The 22,046-nt window shown below is 40.1% G+C and overlaps 1 protein-coding gene across 5 annotated transcripts in view; it reads right to left on the bottom strand.

The window, feature by feature from the left end:
* The window catches only part of chrm3a (cholinergic receptor, muscarinic 3a), a 64,860-nt gene extending 44,134 nt beyond the window's left edge, over window positions 1-20,726 (bottom strand). For all 5 annotated transcript variants that reach the window (XR_003295869.1, XM_026310105.1, XM_026310106.1 and 2 more), the window contains exon 1: window positions 20,559-20,726. Coding sequence is in view for 1 of the 5 variants with exons in the window: in XM_026310104.1 (XP_026165889.1) it covers window positions 20,559-20,563 (5 nt within the window). In the remaining 4 variants the exon portion in view is untranslated. The remainder of the gene's footprint in view (window positions 1-20,558) is intronic.
* Between the last annotated feature and the right edge of the window lie 1,320 nt (window positions 20,727-22,046).

The following is a 22,046-nucleotide window of genomic DNA, read 5'->3' as shown; positions in this document are numbered from 1 at the left end:
CTCTTTTTATTAGTGAGGGAATATTAGTTTTCTACTTGCTACAGCCTCAGGCCAACAGGGGACTCACACACAGGCGTTGTGGTGCACAACATCTACAACATGATGGGCCGGATTGTGCAGATTAAACATAAACTACAGTAAATCTCATGACACTTTCACTCAAAGTCCCACATCTCTCTTCTTCCTAAATGGAGCCCCTTATCTCAACAAAATATGGTCCAATATAAAGCTCCTGGCACTTCAAAGGTTGAAAATACATTGATATTACCTTTTATCGTTCCCTGTGAGTGTAGTGCAGCATGAACAACTGCACAGACCCTGAAAAACCACCCATGATTAATGTGTTTAGGGATCTATGTTATACGAGTCATATATCCGGTGACGGGCTGATTTAAGAGCTGCGAGCTCTGTTGGGTCATGATAAAAACGGGGCTTAAACTTTAATGAATGTTTATGCAAAAGGGGAAGATTGTTTACTGAGCCTGCTTCAGATATCACCTATCAAACATCTTAGCCTGGCGGCAAATGCTTCATCTCACTGTGAGAAATGATACAAATGAGCAATAACAAATCACCTGCGTTTAAGGGCTTTGCAAGAGCCTGTGCACCGCAGCGGCTGTCTTACACATGGCGTTTTCTGATGAACTGATAGTGTGGAGGAGTGTATGTCGTCTCCAGCTGTAACACTGCTTACAGGAATGTGTAGGAGCAGAGTCCTGTGTATGAAAAACAGGCAACAAGACAGAGGAAGAGACATACAGAAAGACAGCAGAAAGTGTGTGTTTCTTATGGCAGAGTCGTAGTTGAGATTCAGCCAAGGTCATCCTCTTACTTATGACATACATGGAGCCAGACTGAGCCTCTCACTTGGACGCTCTCCATCTGCTCCCTCTGATAAGACTGGCTACTTCATGTGCAGCAGACAAACAGAGCAGCTCTGTGTCGTGTGGATATAGTGTGAATAAACCACATTATGATTCTCTTGAATCACCATAATTACAATTACAGTAAATACCTTTTAAAAAAGGTATTTAATATACAGTGGATGCCATATAGCCACATGTGGTAACTTAAGTCTTCTCTAATGCATATTTCTTATATGTTCAGCTGTTGGTGTGTCTAACTACAGTAAATCACAAGAACTTTACATTGGAATTATTCTGCTTTGTAATCTTTGCAGTCAGAAAGGTGGACAGGATATTTTGTTAATTGTTTTATTGACATCAGCTGTGAAACACATTTGCACTTGGACCCGAACCAGCGTAACTTTAAATATATATATATATTTTTTCCTCACTCTCTATTGAAGTTGACATAAAATGAGGGAGGTTAGTAAGTGTGTACTTCACTGACCAACAGGACTAGTCTGCTTTTTCCAGCCCCCACCTTATGAGCTAAAGTTTGCTTTGAAGTTATTTATGAGGGAAAACGAAGTAGATCTTTCTGGTAAGTCAGTGTAAAGTCATTTCAGTGTGAATTTTTCTATAAACGCTCAGTTTAGTTTTACTCGGGGGGAAAAGGAGCATAGAAGTACAGATGGAAGTAAGTACCGTTCAGGAGACATTACTGTTTAAAGACACTGGATAGGAGCCATGTCGGTGCCACTATTAAACAAATGTGTGACCTTGGCAACAGATTGTGCATTGTGGCAATAAAGTAATGAAGAGTTATATTTGCTGTACTGGGAGGATGGTTTGTTTTTTCAAACAGTTAAACATGACTCTGCAATTAAAAGGAACTGACAATGCTCTGTATGCAGATTCCAGTTGTCTGTACATGGGCTTCAGTTTGCACATCAAACTTATGTGTATTTGTAAATCACACCGAGAAACCAAGTTCCTGGATCAATAAATCACAGAAACTTCAACCTGACCACAGGCACAGAGTCTCTTCATTAAACTTTTCCACTTTACAGATTTGTGGGACATCTGCTAGGAAGCTGCAGATTACACACACACACACACACACACACACACACACACACACACACACACACACACACACACGCACAAAGGGTTTCTGCAAAGGGTTATATCCAACAGACAGCGGAGAGGTTGACGGACTGATCACTGTGACTACAGCAGATCTCAACATGCGATGCTTCCTGTTAAATGAGCCTTAGCCCATGGAGGTGGACCGATTGGCAGGAAATGAGGATAAATTGGTTGGGAAACAGATGGAAGAGAAGCAGCCACTATAAAGCACAAGAGATTGTAAAGGAAGGAAACAGATGAGGGCTGAAGATGAAAACGACTGTCAGAGTGGATGACATAAAAACGGCCTGATAAAATTAATCATGGTACATGATTTTTAAAAGGGCACAGAGCAATTTCCTCTTTAAAAACAATCAACTTAAAACTGAGATCTGTATTTGTCTACAGTGTAGACAGATGTATACCTCTGTCAGTAACGTCTCAACACACTTAACTTCACATTTCAAATGAAAAAACATTGACAGTGATCTGTAACACCTTTTTCTTGTGTCCTCTTATTTAATATTTCATATAAACAAGAAAAATGGAGAGACCTTGAAAATTTGCCAAAATGGAAGCATTTGTGTCTTCTCGCATTTCTTAAAAAAGTCATCTCTCACAAGAGACAGAGACAGGATCTCTGCTGTCACAGCCACTGTCAAGACAGAATCAAGATTTATTCAGTCTTTGTTTTAAGACATGTTAGCACTGAAGGCAGAACAGGTCTCTGACTTCACAAAACACTCCATGAATGCTAGACAGCTGACAAGCTTTTCGAAAGCATAATCCATGATCCAAAAATAAACACAAGGGTCGCCCTATCACCAATATTAAAAAGGAGCCTGCTACAAACTCTCACACTGACAGATCTTTTAATATGCCCTATCTTGACACAAAGTTATTAATAAAGCAGAATGGGACCATTGTCATTACAATAAATCCTTCAGTCCATAGATTTAGTTGAATTTATATGGTCAAAACCTTAAAGATTTAGCTTCAGCTCAAGTGCATGAGGATGCACATGCTCACACTCAAGTTTCACTCTATTCCACTGATGGACCTGCAAAAAAGCAACAGTGCATCAAAATTACAAGGGAAGAAGGAAACTGAAGAATATAACTTTTAACTGCACAATGCTTAATTGAAACAATTCCCCAGCCTACTTTGAATTTTCCCTGGTCTTTGCATCCAGGCCAGGTCTTTTAGCAGAGTTACATATGACTGTTAAGGCTTTGACAACAATGACAGGGTGGTGAAAGTAATACTGGCAGCTGAATGACAGCTGATTGTGTGCACAATAAAGGGCTCGTTAAATGCACCGGAATACCTGCCCTGGGTTGATGCCACATCTATGCTGAATAGCCCTTTAGAAAAAAAACCTTTGTCATGTGAGAAAATGACTCATGGTCATATTAATGAATATCCTGTATTGAAGTGGGATGGGCAAACACACAGACAAACACACACACACACAGGCAGCCACACACACTTCCCTGTGTTTATCTAGTAAGGATTACAAGGTATCATGTAGTCTTCATATAAATCTCATAATACAGTATGACGGTACAGCAGGATACTCAAAACACCCACAGTTCATTTCCAAAAACAAGCAGAAATGTAAAGTCAGGGTATGACAGAGTTGAATCATTTGAGGCATGGCTGTTACTGTATACAGCACCTATGTAGAATCACATTAAGAGAGCTATATGAGAAATTATTTAAAAAAAGAAAAGAATTTCAGCTTTGGTGAAATGATCTCAGGAATGTGTCACATCACTGTGAATTACCTCAAATTCAGATAAGTCTCTGTACTACAGGATACTTCATTCCATTGTTGAACACAGATACGTCGTCTACCTCATGTCTGCTACCATTAACAGCCTATTGATCCTGGAGAAGTAAACAGTGTCAGTGTAATGACGGATCTAAGCCAAGCCACATCATATTCCAGTCAAACGTATTCATATAAAGTGCTTTAAATAAAGAGGTAATTCATAAAGTAGAAAGTGCCTGTGTCATCAGTGGAAGGATTTGAATAGGTTGAAGAGTGTGAATTAAAAATCTGAGCATGGTGTCCTCATCATTAACCCTTTGGAACTCCACTGACCTCAGATGTTCATTTGATCTCATCATGATTTGGTGGGTGTAGAAGTGGAAAGGGGTGAGGGTGCGGGGGCGCCCCTTTGATGCTGTAATGCAAAATTTCTTTTATCTCTTGTGGAGCGTTTCAGATCGGGCCGGCTGTCCAAAAACTCAATTAGAGCTACTCTGAATGTGAGCTGACAGCATAAGAGGAGGCGTGAGGCACGGAGGTGTGAACAACACGGGGGGAAAAAAAAAAACATATATATATATATATATATATATATATATATATATCAATTATTAGGACAAACTGAGCAACGCGAACAAAAACAGCAGATTTTTAAGGTGAAATCTGTTCTTTCTCTGGAACTGCAGGGGTTCAATCATGACAAAGGAAAAAAAAATATCAACAGCAATTGCACCAGCAAGAGGACCAAAGAACAACTGAATTGCTGTTTTGAGTTGCTCAGAATGTGCGATGCCCTGAAAATAAACTTAACACTAAAGTCTGATGGGTAATTGAAGGCAGCTTGATAAATGATGTGTATCCTTTCTACACAGCAAAACTCCTCAGCCCATTAAACCAGTTTTATCACCACAAAGTAACATGGAAGAATCCCAAAAGCACAAAGCTCTTAGCATGTTCACCCAGTCAAAACGGTAGTGCTCGTTTCTGTGCTCAAGAAATAAGGTGGAAAAAAACAGGAATGGGAAAAAGTAGGAGGATGGCAGGGATGACAGGGAGAAGAGGTGGAATATGTGTCTTCACACACGTGGTGCATATATGAACAGGACTGGCAGATCCCACTAGTTTCTTTCACGATTTTGAAAAGATGCACTGTAGCTCAGGAGAGGAGGAGAGGTGGAGGAAAAGAAGCAGAGGACTGGCTTTTTACATTAGGCCTTTCATCTCTCTCCTGCCATCGGTCATCAGAAATGGGAGAACACCAACTCCCAAACACTGCACTTCATTCCAATTCCATTTAGCTCAGGATCAGTTGAGATGCGAAGGAATAAGAAAATAAAGAAAGCTATATCCCGATGTCCCAAAAGCAGCAGAAAGAATTATTCATGCACAAAGGAATTTAACTGCATTGTCCCAGAGCCAGTAGCAACAAAAGAATATTCTTGGTTTTCAAATAAAGATGATTTTCCATCAGGCAAAAGCTGTTTCTAACCTTCATCTTGCAAGACCGCTACTAATCATGAAATACTTCCTGTGGACTGGGTTAGTCCAAAAAACCCCAAAAATCTAGGCCAGAGGGCAACAACTACAACATAATGAGAAGAGAAATATCAAATACGGCTTCTTTCCTAACTTAAATGAGAGTGTACTGTATGTCTCAAACCAACAATCCTACAGACTAAATCTAACGCTCACACGTCACTGAGGCCCACAGGGTGATCTTTAATATGTGGTGGCCATAATTCCACATGCTTCATGCTCGGAAGTGTTTGTGTGTTCAAGGAATTGCTTCAAAGAAAATGAGAAGTTTAGCAGTGTGGTTTAAATGTGCCTTTGGAAATCATGGGAACGACATTTTTGGGCATTTGTTTGTCTTTTCACCAGTTATTTGTCCAGCCCGACCTTTTAATGCAGCACAAACAGTAAGATCTAAACATACTCAGGATCTTCACTGGCTGAATGGATTGATTTTAAAATGAGTAATAATGGAGATCTGAGCTGTCTCTGCGCAGCATTTGTAATGATGAAGTAGACTATTCAAGTTAATAATTGTGCAGTGAATCGGTCAGTTGATTAAACACAGACAAAAACATACTGGACTTTGGAACGCACAGATTGGAAGTGATTCTGGGCCATGTGCTAACTCACACCGGTGAGAGCACAGCAAACAGGCGTTCTTCAACTTTTTCTCCAAAAGCAGTGGTGAGCCTGTTATGACAGCTGAAGGGTCATTACCAAATAGACCGGCTGCGTCTCCATGCTTCTGTAAGGGTAAGGGAAGGGGGGTGAGAGCGGGAACAGCTGAGCCTCTGCCACATGAAGTGACAAAGAGAAAGACAAGCAGCGGCGGTCTTATTGGAAAAAATTTTCTCCTCAGGACAAGAGAAGGCAAAAGAGAAACGAGAAGAGTAAAAGATTGAGAACCGAAGCCCTGCAGCTGTTAAAAATAAAACCAACCCTCTGACTTATGTTACTTGTGTTCAATAAGGCATCTTTAGAAATTGTACATTTTCTCGGTTTCTAAAACATCTCACCACAACATAAGCAACATTAACTTCATCGATTGACTCAGTGGAGTGCACAGAAGAGTCATTTGATGAAACATTTTAGCAAAATTACATAGCGTACCTTTCAGCCTATAATTTATTTCATTTTGCAGCTGTCTCATTGTCCGGTGGGACACCAGCGACCTTATCTGTGGGGCACGCTTTATTATCCAGTGAAGAGATAATGATGTCGAGGTACATGTTAATGTCTCCACGATACCTACACTCTGACTTCAACAGGTCATTAATGAGAGATTTGGGGATACCAATCGAGACTAATTAAAACACTCGACATCATTAGAGAGGGAGAGGGAGAGGGAGAGAGGGAGAGGGAGAGAGAGAGAGAGAGAGAGAGAGAGAGAGAGAGAGAGAGAGAGAGAGAAATCTTGCCAATACTGGAGTAAAACACACACTCTGACAGAGGATCCCAATAAAAACCCCACACAGTCCTCTCAGCATCCACTTCACTGACGCAACCCATCATGTTCATTTGACCTGGCTCTTATTTAACCAGCTTGATGATATAAAAGTAGTTACTGTTATAGTGTAATAACTTTCTCATACACTCGTCAATGTTTAGATGAAATTTATGTTTATACTACCAGCACTTGGCGTGTCAGCAGCTGCTCAGGTGAACCATTTGTCATTACTTTAAGCTGATTATTACAGATGTTTGTGTAGAGCTTTACTGGTTGAGTTTATTACATCAAAACATTTCGATAATTACCGAATATTGTGAGCTATTTGTTTTGTTATTTTTATCTGATATTACCTGTTTAGGGAATGAGAGGGAACTTTATTTAAAATAAATAAATGAGCACCTACAGGAACGCTTTATCACCCACTGTAGAACAGCAAATTATCTGTTGTTCCAATCTGAGAATACCTGCAGCACAGATGAACAGGAGGTCGGGGAGTAATGAGAGACAAAATTATAAAAATGCAAAACACAATCAAAATAACATGCATCAGAGAGCGCCGCCTTGCCAGCCTTATTAGGAAACACCCATATGCTTAACACATAAACAGATCCAGAGTTTGCTGTTTGGACTGAAACAAATGTAAATACACCGTAGGCTTCACTTCCTTGTTCCTTCTCTGCTCTGCTGGATCAAGAGTTCATTTTGCTCAGAGTGACTGTGGGCAGAGTGACAGCAGTGAATTAATGATTCATTATGCCCAGTGTAAGCAAATAGTGAGCCGGTGATGGAGGAAAATGGATTTACACACATTCAATGCCAACCATGACATCTATTCAGCTATTAAAATAAGATTCAGATACCCGTGCAGAAGAATTTAAAAGCTGTGCTGCTTTGTAAAACCTCATAATTAAAAAAAAAAAAAAAAAAAAAAAAAAGAACATGCCAAATATGCTGTTCAGATCCACAGATATTGTTGTTTTAAAATGTGAAACCGAGAAACTTCACTGTTTATAATCATTCATTATAAATGTGATATATTGCTTGCTCAGAGTAAGGCTTTCTTCTAAATGAATTTTCCATTTTCTTTTCATTCAGGCCAGCCACTTGAGCCCTCACTACATCTTAGCCTCACCATATGCTCAGAGGTGCAGTACATGATGAAGCATAACTGTGGATGCTGTTGAGACTGTGGAGTGCTCGATGCTGGAGGGGATGTCATAAAAATTTGATAGACTATTTCCAAAATATTTCCGCAGTTTGGGATTATTAATGCAGAGAAAATGTTGTACATGCATATTCCATTAAGAAACACTCTGCTGCATTTAACTGTTGATGTGCTTTGGGACAGTTTGTATCAAAAACATCATCAGGGTTATTGTTTTTGTTTTGTTTTTTTTTCTGGTTTAGAACTCGTGGCATAGCTGTAATACAGAAGCTTCACCCATCCACGTCTACAACCTTCTTAATCTCCTGTGTCTATGGATCACTTCAAGGCAGTCGAGCATCACAAATTCAAGTCTTGCTTTCTCCAGTTTCTATTTTAGGGAGAGTCTTGTTCAAGTTCACAAATGTTATATCATCCATTCCTTCTCCACTCACTTTTCTCATCCCACATGCCCTCAAATGAACAGGATGTGCAAAATATTAAAATGAAGTCATATTCAACTTTAAGCCGAGCAGGTAATAACTTGTAAATCTCCAGTGAACCACACAATCAGCAATTTTTTCCTATTAACTTGTGTTCGTGTATTAAAAAAGTTTAATATTAGTGGTGGTGACAGCTACAAAAATTTAACCCATCACATCAACAGATGTTACAATCTTTCAAACTCCAGTAACATCAACATTTAAAATGGTCTTCTTCAGAAAGGACTTATGGGCAGGTTAACACTGAAGTCTAGAGGTCTGCTGGATATACAGAGAACCATCTGCATCTTATTCTGATGGATGAGGCAGGTGCAGAGGTCGAATGACCTCGTTGTTTAGACAAGCTTTGTGTCAGGCTGGGTTCCATCCTGTCACTGGCACTGACTGATGGCTGCATTGAATGCAAACATGCCCATACAATCAACGACGAGCCTTCAGTAACAGCAGTGAGGGAAGGGGGTGAAAGCTAATCAATGTGAAGTGTGCATGCATTTTTGTGGTCTATCTATTGTATTTGTGTGCTGAATGGAAGAAAGAAGCTGCTGTTAGCCTGTCTACTAGACTGAATATAAAAAACCTCTATAAATATAAAAACTCTGCTCCAGCAGCGAGTAAATAAATACAGTGCATATTAAGAGATGTTTTTCTCATTTCATTTCCCTGCAGTCCTCAGAATTATGTTACTACAAAGGAATTGATTTTCCCTCAGACATCCAGACTTCCAAAGACTCCAGAAGTCACAACAGAAGTAAATCAAATAAGGAGACAAGGGATTTATTAAAAATACCCAAAAGAATCTCCTAATAGGGACACACTTTCAAAACTCATTCAACAATAGGGTGAAATTAAAAGTTCTTTCCATATTTGCACATTTTATCACGTGTGTCATACTGAATGAAACCTAAAACAACGTCCTTTACAGTGACAGACACATGGCAATTATTTTCTATTGTTGCTGCTCAGATGATGGGGAGTAATACTAAACATAATGGCACAGAAAATGTTTATGCTCTGGAAATAGTGATGTTTTTTTTTTGAATTTGTTCTGTAAAACAAAGTGACTGCAGAGCTGCAGCCATCTGCACCATTCATTTTTTAATGGCTCTCTGAAGCCTTTCACCAAGAAACAAACAGACTGCTGCTCAAACTCTCAGTCACTTACAGACCCAGTCACAGTAAGAATCAAAGGATATGTTTGGTTGTGGCATTTAGGGAGCTGCAGCACTTGCATCATTGTCAGCACACATGCAGGAAAACAATTTAGCGCTGAACTGTGTGTGATGTGTCTAAGTATTCCCAGTCTGATTGAAATTTGCAAGAAACATTAAGGATGAGACTGTACATAAAGTACCTGTATACTGCAGAGCCTGTTCGACGGGTTCCACAAGAAGCATTAAGGTATTATACTGCTTAAATCAGCATATCCTGTGAAAGCTGCAGGAATGCACTCCATACTGTGCATAAGCATCAGGTAAACAGCTGCATCCGAACACTGTCTCCAGAAAATGTGTTCTAATTAAATCACCTGATTAGAGCTCAACTGTATTCTTGGATATTGACAGATTTCTCATTTGACTCTTCAGGAGCTTCTAGACATATTCCGCAGGGAGACAAATAAATTTTGCTTTAGACACCTGGCGCTGCGTAGACAGAAAAAAAAAGTCAAAACACATGAGTTGAGGAATTTCAACTGTCTTGAGGCTCGAGCTCTCATCAGTATTCTTGCCGTGTTAATGTTACTGTTCAGTGACGAAGCATTTCATTCAGCAGCCAAGTGCTCTCAAGCCCAACTCCACCAAGCCACTAGCAATTAAAACACGGAGATCTGGCAGTCACATGATTAACTTTCTTCACATCAGTGCGAGATATTGCTCTGAAACAAACTTTGGAATTAAGAAGGAGCCCAAATACTGGACTGTGAACAACGTAAATAACCTCTGTCACATCCTGATTATGATATATGGAGTGCCAAAGTGCTGTGCTCAATCTGCTAAGGCTGAACTACAATAAAAGGGGTCATTACCAAACCAGGGAAATGACTCAGACTCTGTTTCGTTTTCCTTCTAAAGAACCGCTGATCAGAGTTAAGTCATTAGAACACCTCAGATCCTCATACTTACATACAAAATAACAAATAGAGGAACAGCAAAGAGGTGACAGGGTTATCCTGCTCTGCTGGTGGTTCTCAGCAGTGAAGGATTAAGCAGAATGTGACGGATGTAATGATAGGAGCTTAAAGAAAATGAAGCAGATGACTACAATCTCTAACTGCCCCTCCATGTCTGTGTTGAAAAAGAGATTTAATGAGATTAATTTAAAGAGCTTTAGTGAGACTAATCTGGATAAAAGAAACTGCTTAAATAAACATGAACAGCAAAGAGGAGGGAACAAAGAGGTGGCACCACCTGAGAAAAAAAACTTCAGGAGATTACTCAGGGTCAGTGACAACATGTCGGGTTTTTAATTGAATATTGTTACAAACAGGAGTGTGTGAGGGCTGCAGCAGTGTATCCTACCAGCTCAAACCATTCTGTAACAGTATCTATGGTAGTTACTGCATTTGTTGGATCCCGGTGCCATGTTGGAAGTTTTAATTATTTAAAACTACCCTGTGCAGAACTGATGTGTAATCACAGCATTGGTTAAATAGCTTTAATGAAATTGTTCTGGTAAATCCTTACTTGTTGCCGGTCGTGAACTCATAAGTAAAATTAATAATTAGTGTGCATTGCTCAGTATTTTTTATACCACATGGATGCACCAAAGTCGGGCATCTGTTTTGGTCCACTGCTTTGGTCCTGTGATATCTCAACACTCTGGATGTTCATGTTCCTTAAAGGATAAATCCTACTGACTTCGATTAACTGCAGACTTTTCCTCCAATGGCACAGTGAGGTTGACTTCTGTGGTTCTGAGCAGGTTCCTGTATGTTAATACTGAATGGCAGCCTTTAAATTTACTACAGATATTCATATCCACATCAGGATCATCAGGTCATATTTACTTGGGTGGGGGTGACCCATTTGACTTTCTCCTGAGGTCAAAGTGCCAGGGCTTTATTTATGACTGTTCATCATCTGGACTTTGTGTTTAGAGCTAACCAGCAAACTCTGGCATGGAAACATGAACGTTGTACACATGTTAACATGGTGACATTACTGTAGCATTTAGCTCAAATCACCACCATATAAAGTACAGAACACACAGAGTCGCTCCTAGTTCAATTCTGCTCTCGCTGGGTTATATAACTGCATTTTCTCTGATGTGTAGGTTGGACTTGTTCACACATGGATCACACATATTCCTGCTGCTATTTGCTGACTATAGGTAGACTATTGAAATTACAAGAGGTTGGAGATAACTTTTTTGATAAGAATCAGTCATTTTCAACTGATGCCTTCATCTGCAATAATAAAATTTAAAAAAGGCAATTCTTAGTGCTTTTAAACGTGTTGTAAATTAAAACTTTATAGAAAAGGGAAAAAAGACTAACTTCTGGTACTTGTAGTAAGAAGTGGTCAGAGTGGACACAATTTCATTGCAAAGTGGTGAACAGATCTGTATAGTACCTCCTGATCTATGTCAATACAACATCAGCTGTGCTACTTCGTCCTTCTGGTGAGCAGGCACATTTGTTTGAAGCAGGAAAATTCCCAAACTGAAACGGTGTCTTGCCTTTGCCTCTGCCAGTTTTGCTACTGCTTGATAATAAGAGCCCACACTGTCCTTTGTCTTCTCTGTTTGCCACTTTCATTTGAAGGGATTTAAACTCAGCACTATGCCAGGAATCTAAACTTTATACATCAAGCTGCTTTAACCATTGACTTTGCATATTTACACTGTATTTAGCTGAATAAAATTGATAAATACTGTGCTCCTGCAGCTCCTGTGTGTTGTCTGTATATGCAATAAATATGTCCAGCTTGGGATATGATTACATTTCAAAGAAGGACAGCAGTATTTTTTTATACCAACATAACCCTGCCAAAAACGCCTGCATGGAGACATGCCAAGTAATTCCATCCATTCTCTTTTGCCTCTGGCCTGCTCTTCATCCCAAAGACACCAGTAAAGTTAACGTACTTTGGCCGTCATGTCCTCCACCAAAACTCGGTGATAGCTCAGAGTCTGCTGAATTAGTGCACTGATTTGAAATTGGATCGAAGGCCACAATAACATAAATGTTCTTTCCAAAAGCTGTTCGATAAGGCCTGTGCCAGATGTTAGTGGTTGCCAGAGGGTTTGCACAGTTGATAAGGATGAACACAAACAGAAGACCAATCCTAATACCTACTCCAGTGATTCATGTCATTGCACTTCTCCTACAAAGCTTTCATGCCTTGCCAAGTTACACACATTCCTGTGATGAGCTCTAGATTATTATCACTCTGCTAAATGGAAATAATCCCTGGGGAGGTCAAAGGTTTACAATGCCCCATCCACAAAACGTGCAGGAGTGAAAATACCAGCAAGGGAAAGCTGGCATTCCCTGATCGTGACAGGGAGCAGTGGCTCTAAAGACTAAATCAAATCTTCTTTTGCTTTACTTTCATCGGTCACTGAACACACTCATGAAAAAGCTTTGACTCACAGTAAATTGTAGAGGAAAAGAAAATGAACCTAATTACTAAAGTACTGTATTAAATCTAACTCAGATTTTTAAAAATGTTTTTTAAACTTCACTAATCATTCATTAGTGTAGCGACTTATCTTCTTTTCTACCCCATTAGCCATCTCAGATTTATCATGTGACCCTTCAGAGGGGAGGAATGACCTAACTGTTTACAAGGCAGAGAAAAACACCTCCATCTTGAGCAGCTACTAAACACCGATGCCTCATTAACTCTCTAGTTGTATAAAACAGGATACTACCGCAGTTACATGGATCATTTATCCTGGAAAACCAGGACTTTTACATTTAGCTGGAGACATTTCTGTACTTTTACATAAGTAAACATTTAGATTGCAGCATTTTTACTGTAATATTTAACATTTTTTGTATCGCAGCTCTGACTTATGTAAAAGATTGAAGTACTTCTCTAAGCACTGGTTATTTATGAAAGATGAGATAAACTTTATTAACCCCCATGGGAAAATTCAGGGACTTTAGAATATGACCTTGAAATGAGATTTTGTTTTCGTTTTTTTTAGGATTTTTTAAAAAACAAGTGCACTTGTGTAACAGCACTGTGGTAGATATTACCTTGTACAGTTTGTTGAGATATACGTCTGCACATAAATAAGGTGATTCTAATGGTTAAGCCTAAAGCCAGAATTTTCAATTTGGTTGATGAGCTAAGAGGTTTCACGTCTCCACCCTGTTGTAATCAGGCTGTTGTCTGCTCATTGCTATTATGAAACACTTCAAATCCCCATAGAAACATTATACAGTGTCAGCTTTCAGCCTGTCCAGTAAGAGCACCCTACTGGGCAGTAAAAAATGACAATAAAGTATCGAACCAAACATTTCTTCAGAATCACACTGACAAGACAGAAAATTGGAGAAAAATGATTTCCATACTTCTTTGTTGCTTTAGACTCATGTAAATGTCAACTGAGGATTTGATTCACTGGCCCCGGGGCCGTGGGTCTTGTTGGCTTGGATTAACTTTCCTCCACAGAGTTTAGCCAGAGGGCTTGCTCTACATCTCGCCCTTGCCTGGTACAAGCTCTACAGCTCCTTTCCTTTTTCTGAAACGTCAATCACACTGACAAAGCAGAAAGACTCAAAGACAAGCGCTGGTTCGAACTCCTAAAAAGAATTGGGCAAATTGTCTCTCTTTCACCTGCTTCCTGAGAAAAACAGGAAATGGAATTTTCAAACAGAGTTGTTCATTTGACATTACTTTAGACCTGTCATCCTAACTTTGACATTTGGTGGGATCCCAGCCAGGCGATAATACGGGCAACAAGCATAAAGCTCCACAACAGCAAGAGGAATAAACAAACTTTGGTGAGACAGATGAGCCATGTCCATAGCTAAAATTAAAACCACTTGTATAAACAATTAACTAGTTCCATAACTGTAGCTTTAAAGAAAATATCAATATTCCCAAAACATGAACTGGGAATCTGCTCAAGTTGAAAACAATACTGCTGGAGACATAAAGGACAGATGTCTCTCTAAAGGCCGTCATGAGGGAATTCATATGTTCATAATGTATGAACCTTCAACCTGAAAAAACACATATATCATGCAAACCTACACAAATATACTATATTGAATTGGTTAGAATAACCTTTAAAACCACAGACAGTCATACTTACAAAACCAAATCAGCAACTTAATAAAGTAACTATTTTTGGCGGTCTATGTAAATTGGCACTGCTCGTGAAAAAAACAGCTGCAGGACTGTAGCACACATTGTATAGTGGATTTTATAGTGAGCTTATAGAAATGCTGCTGATTTGCACAGTATCTCTGCCCAGTTCGTATCAGAAACACAGTCGGCTGCGACTCAGCAGAGCTATTAGCTCTAACAGGTTGGCACAGTGGCCAATCAGCAACTGCAAATCCCTGTGAAAAACCACTCATTCACCTCTTTAAAAACTGCATCCCATGAGCTTGGCATTGTGCAAAATCCTCAACAGTGTCCTTTATCTACATCCAGAGCTAGGAACCTCTGAGCTGACACAATCATCCACCATTCAGCCTCTCATGTGCCATATGCTTCTCTACCTGCACTTTTTGATCAGTTCTGATTTGGTAAAAGATCACTCAGACTTTTAATTGTGTGACAGGTGTTAAAGAGGCTCATCAGCATAGATAATTTAATGCCTCAACAACAGCAAGGTAAAGCTGCAGACACAGTGAATGTAGATTAGACAGTGATGATCAACAAAATGCTTGAAACGGAGGTGAAACATCGGTTGTTAAACATAAAACATGTCCAAAGTCCAAATGCGTGCGATAAGTGTCACCACACTGGCTATACTCTGTAGATCAGTGTCACTTATGTCAACCCTAAGTTGCAAAACCTAATGCACTCTAATGCACCCTTAGTCCTCATGACACAGTATCCTATTATCTCCAGCTGAAAACAACAAACCAAAATCGGGTGAAATGAAAAGGGTAGAAAGCAGCAAAGAGAACTCATTTATGTTAGATAGGTCTTCGCTCCAACCTCTGACATGATTTGGAGACAGAGCAAAGCCCCAAAATGTGATTTACTCAAAATGTGTATTAAAGCTGAATGCCTGACACACAATTTGACTCATCTGAGATGTGCCTGATGAGCTGTATTACAAAAGCAAGAGGCAGTCAGGTAGAAACAAACAACCAGAGGAAAGAAAAGGTTCAGTGGGCATTTTATTACAGCTGTCATGTGCCAACACTTTTGGGCAGAATCCCAAAAAGAACTTACTCACTGATAAACTCTGACAAATTCATTTGACAGGAACCTAATCACAAAGCAGCATCTAATCTAACTTTATGTTGGAGCGATTGGACATGAAAGGCTTTTAAATTAGTTTTAAATTAGTAAAATATGATTCATCAGCCCTCATCTCACACTGATAATGGAAAGGTTTCCTCACTAACCCCAGGAATGTAGGTGTGATACAGTATACGAAGGCAAAAGGTGTGCTCATAAGAACCTGCACCCATGAGCTGAAGAAGAATTTTTCCATTTCAATATGAGCAGATGCTTGTCTGTATCAATATATGTCATTAGAAATTAACCTCATGAATTATGAATCATCTTTATATGTAAATGCTCATTTAATGGCCCAGTAGATGCAATCTCTCCACTCATCTTTATGCATTGTATCGCTTCAACTCCGCCACACCATTATTCAGCATTTATACAGCATGGCACAGTGTGTGTAATTCTTTGGGTCCCTCAGTCTGAAAAATGTAATGAAGTATCCCACTGACAGACATCATTGTCATTTTGCAAACATAACCCTTAAGTGCAAATTGCATAGCCTATTGTGTTGCCTTACTGTTTAGAAACAGTTTCCTCATGTATGTCAATCACACATTTGAAAACTGAAAGCGTTTCACTTCATTGTGAACCGTTGTGTTACCGTTGACTATAAAGGGATCTGCTCTAGATGATGTGTTTTTCTCAAAATAGAACAGGGCAACAAATGCTGCATATTTGGGAAAATGTAAGTAGACATGGGTCTTTGGAGAACTCAGTAATGTGAAAACAAGAATCAGTAACATTCAGAAACTGTTCTATGTATAAAATATCAAAACACAGTTAATTTGGAAAAGAACAGACGCAAGGTGACAAGATATCATTGGGTTTAAGTCTCCATATTTAAAATGCTTGACATTTGTGGCTAAACGATTTTGCAGTTTTTCCTCTTTCCCTTCATCCACAGTATATTAACAAGTGTCTGATTTTGTACTGGTTATTTCCAGGCCTGTTAGTTGGTTATTATTTGAGGATTATAAAATAGAAGGCATTTGAAATATAGCAGCAGAGCATAATTATCTATGGTTCAAACTTGCAGCCATTAGCTCACATTAAGGACATGAGCTTTTGTTATGTGTTAGTTTTACATGCATTTTATTCAAAGGCTACTGTGGATACTACAGTGGAAAAATAAATTGTACTGTAAGACTTTAATTTATAAAGCAATCTTTAAAGTAATCAATACTGTGTGAAATTACATTATCTCAGAATAATAAACAAGCCATCAATTACAGCAATGTTAATCGAAACTAACATATGGCTGAATATTAAGAGTTTGAAGCTGGTCCAGGCTCAGTCAAACATCCATCATCATTTCTCCCTTCCTGTGTGTCTACTCTCCAGAGCTTGCACTGGAGCAGATTAACACGCAGTTTGTACAGTAGTTCCATTTTCTACTCACAAAACACTGTACATATTTCACTAGTACTATATTATTCTCTGTTATTTTGTTCCCTGCCTCCGTTTCACACTCTCGATCTGTACAATACACCTCAGTTTTACCTTATACTCATCCCTCTGGACCTCCACTGAAAATACAGGGGGGCAACTTGTTATTGATTTGTTTAAGAACAGACAGGTAGCAGACACAAAGGAGGAGTCATATATTAGACATAAATCAGATTCCCTCAAGTCAGGTTTACTTTGTCCAGAATGCAGAAGAAAGGAGAGAGAGAAAGATTGACAGAAAGTGACATCTGACGGAGGCAGTAAGACTGAGGGGGTGAGAGAAAAAGGTCGACTAAAAATTCAGAAAGAAAAAACACAGAGCATAACTGAGAACGCTGAAAGCGCGAAGATCATGAGTGTGATGGAGTGCACTAGGCTCTGCTCGACATTTTTAAACTAAATGGAAATATTGGTATGGAAGGCAGCTCCACACGCTGCTCCTTATGCAACATTTATAGTCACAGCTGACAAAATCAAATTTTCACACACAGGATATTTAGTTAATCTGACAGATGTATGTACATAATACTGCTGATGTCCGCTCTACCTCTATAAAAGACCCTTCCTCTCCTTCCCATAACCTGGCCTTTGAACTACCGCTCACTATCTTGATTCATGAGTGTATGTTGCTGTGTGCTGAACATACATAATATCCTAAAATAAACACGGAGAGGCGTCCTGAAGTGAGCACCTTATTGCCATCAATAAGGGGCAACCACAGCTTAGCTTATGACAACTAGTAAAGGTCAGTGATGATGAGTGTCAGTTTAAGACACGTTATGTTGGCTATAAAACCCTCATGAATTGTGGGACAACAACAGCAGCTGCCTATAAAGTGAAGACAAAGACAAAGAGGCAATACACTCGCCACATAAGGCTCCACTGTAATTGCACCCTCCGGCAGCATGTCTACTTACCGCAGAAACAAGAGAAGACGGGAGTGCAGGGCTGCATAAACACAGCTGTTTATGGAGAAGTTAATTGAGCAGACAGTGATTGACATCCTATCTGATGCTGAAATCACCTTTCTCATCGTCTTTGCAAATAACAGCAGCACAAAAGTATGCACAGAAAAACGCCTCAACAGCAACGTCTAAAGACCAGCTATGGGGAATTAGTGTTATTGTTTTAATAATTGGAATGAGATGGAAAACTTTCTGCCCATGTGCCATCTAAAGATAGACACTGTGCTTTGCTCTGTTGTGGTCTGCCCGGCTGTGAAAGTGGATTAAACAGGCTTTAACATCAAGACGAGCTCTAATGAAACCCAAAGGAGGAGTTAGCCCGTCTGTTTGTCCAGCTGACTCCTGTAAAATAACCATCACTGTCTCCTGTTGCCTGCTCTAAAAGTAGCCTGGTGGTGCCAGTCAGTGTGCACTGCAGCCTGAGGGCTATACTGTTTGATGCTTTTGTCTGGATCATGCAGCAGCTTATTCTCTCTAGTTTACTTAAGCACGCATGTTTGTCATATATTTGCAGGGGTTTTGTGTTTTTTTTTTTCCCAAGCTGCCTTATTAAATGAACAGACTCCATTAAATACAGAGGAGCAGTGTCATCTTGTGGCACCACCTTTGTATGATAAGCAATAATCTACATCTGCAGCCAACTGGTTTCACACAGCTATCCTGGCCCTGTCCACGGGTGAAAAAGGCACCTCTAAAGGTCAATTACTGATTTCTGGGAGTTTTAAGTGTAACACTGACAAGCTGTGGATTTACTTTGGGCTTTACAGGGGACTCTTGGCTGGGTGTCTGACTCTCTGGAGTCAGTATAGCAGAATAAAATCCCAGACAGCACATTGACTCACAAAAAGCAGGTTAACCATGCACTTCTCAACAGTGTACTTTTTTTTTTTTTTTTTTTTTACCAACAGCATCAGTACATATTCACAGGTTTGGGACTAATAAACCAAAAGCATCTGCATCTGTGCTCATACTGCCAAAGCTGCACCCATGCAGAACAACAGGTACACGGATGTAACAACAAAGACATTTTCATTCTATTTGGAGCATTCTCCGCTTCTGTCAGCAGGGCCACAACTATCCTCCACCCAGCCCATTTGGAAAAGTCATAAGGACTGATCGATATCGTAGTAGCATGGTACACAACAAAACCATCGATCAAGAGAGAAAAGCCTGAGAAAATATTAGTCAACCCATATTGACCAGGGTTCAAATAATACATCAAGCTGTGAAAGCTCTATTACTGTCCACCTTCCCCTCATCTCCTTTATGTGTCTCTTTTGTGAACGTCGACAACCCACAGCAGGCAATGGAAAGTCATAATCATCCAAACACATTCCGGCTTCACCTTTAACGGAGCAGTAACTGGCAGCACCTTCACCATGACACAGTACTCACCCACACTGCTCCCTGCCACTGGCTTTCATTTTACAGTGATAGAAAAATGTGCTTGTGCTTTGACATAAGCAACATATTAAAGTGTTAAACTAGTGATGTTGGCAGCCAGGGTGGGATAGTTTGTGATTGATACACAGCTACTCTATTGTCAAACTCACACCCCAGCTTCTGTAATGAATAACTGCAGCCATGGAAGGAAAAGGAAAACATTTGTGCCATGGCACCGATGCCTTTCTCTCTGCTTTTGCTCATTATCCAGCGCAATGTCAAAGTACCCCCAGGTCATTTAGAGGGAACATTCCTTCATACTGCCATCTATGGACATTAGAAATAAACAGTTACCCCAATTCATGAAAGCCTCACTTGCCATGTAAGGACACAATTAATATTCTCCTCTGGCCACATTAATGCAAGAACAAAGACCCAACATACATCACCAAAATATAAAGGAATGTGCCACAAGACACAGACTGTGCGTTACACACTAGAACCTTTTGGTGACAAAGCTTTTCTTCTTTTTATTTAACTTTCAATTTGAGGAGTCCAAGATGTCAAAACAAATCTTACTAAACTTAACAGCTTAAACATGATTGCAAAAGAAAAGAACATTGCCGTGCTGGAGGAGAGGAATCTGAGGAGTGCAGAGCGCAGAGGGCTGGGCAGGGATGCTGAGCCAGGCAGCGGGGAAACAGCGGTAGCGCTTGTTTTTTGTTTTTTTTTTTTTCCCCCAACTTGCTATTAATGCACATCAAATATGAGCCGTGAGTACGATCCTGATCCAGGTTACAATACTGGCTTTGGACACATGCATAAACTACTATTATTGTAACTTCATAGCGCAGCGCTGTGAGGCTAAAACGTGGCACAATGGAGCAGCTGTAAATCGGCTCAGGAGTAGGAGACCACATACTTTGCTTTTATCAAATATCTCCCAAACTTTCTGCTTTCTGCCTCATTTCCACTTACCTCATAAGACTCACTGGATCGTGGGTTAAAAGCAGCGCAAAGAGATGGGGAAATGACAATCCAGTTAAACTTGCCACGGCTCCGTGCTTGGCACAGCAGCAGCACGACAGTCCAATACAGTCACATCTGAAGTGCTAACGGTACACGGCTAACGAGGCTCCCCACCTTCCGCCGTCACCGATTGGACGGCGATGTGAGGAGCCCCGCGGGATCTCCAAGGGCGCACGGAAAGTCACTGCGCCAGGATTGGCCAAAGCAGCCGTGACGCACCGGCAGGTGGCACACCCGGCGAATGAAAAAGTCTAGATTCATTCATAGATAATCGCTCTTGGAAACTATAGGAGCTCAACACACACATTAGTGGAAATAACCTAAACAGACTCTGGCAGTCACATTACGAGATCCAGAATCTCCAGGGTGATCCTGATTTAATCTTTGTCTCTCTATCCGCTAATTCTGCCGTTCTTCAAGGAAATACACACAACAAAGCAGCCATAAAAGGTCCAGATGATATATTTTAAAAAAGCTTTTAAAAATAGAGTTCTCCAAAATGTAAATAAATAAATGAGGAGAGAAAAAACAAAGACACAGAAAAGCAGCAGCCAGGGAATACTACAGTCACACACATAAATAAAACTTATGAAGGTGATCAGGCTCTTCCACTCCATGTGGGGAAAAACAAGTGGGTGGGAGCTGAATGTGTTTTGACACACAGTGTCAGTGTAATTCAGGGAGCCAAAGCAAATGTTTTATTTTTTTTAAATAAATACAAATACAGAGCGAGTGGTAATCCCTGGAGGAATGTGTAAGCCAATTACCACTGACTGCAGGGACTTGTGGAATGGAGCCTCAGAGCTTCCTGCTCAAACTCACTGCAGACCCTCGGACCACGTTCCCTGTTCCCGACACACGGGCAATATTTCTGTGAAAATATAAAACAGTTAGACATGAATATTGTACAGACTCCCTGCGACATTTTCACCACTCTCACCATCCAAAATGCCTTCTAGGCCACCTGACACCATGTGTACCTTCCCATCTGGGGCCTCTTTGCATCCTGTGAGTGGGGAACCAGCTCTTTCTGTCTGTACATCAATTTGTTCAGGCTCCTGTAATATCGTATCTGTTGTGGATGAGAAGAATGATGCAGAGCTTTGCTGGTCTGATCTGTTAACGTCCTCGAGTTCAGGTTGGGTGTGTTGTCTACTCCTAAAGCCTCACAGATATTTGCTCATTTACAGATTTCAAAATAATCACGTGTGATGTAGAAAAGAAAAGAGACAAGTGAAGTTAGAATGAGGGCAAATATTGATTAAAAAAATCCAATTTATTTCATTTGAATGTTGACTACACTCAAGCTGATCGAGTACACACTGCAAATGACATGTGGGACGCTGGGGATAACCTACAGCACGGTGATTAAATGCACCATACCTGATGTGTAAACAGCATGCTAATAGAAAATATATGTAATGAAATAAAGTCTCA

The sequence above is a fragment of the Mastacembelus armatus genome, chromosome 15, assembly GCF_900324485.2.
Source record: "Mastacembelus armatus chromosome 15, fMasArm1.2, whole genome shotgun sequence".
Classification (NCBI taxonomy): Eukaryota; Metazoa; Chordata; class Actinopteri; order Synbranchiformes; family Mastacembelidae; genus Mastacembelus; species Mastacembelus armatus.
The sequence above is the reverse complement of the archived record's forward strand: the minus strand, read 5'-3'. Positions and strand labels throughout refer to the sequence as shown.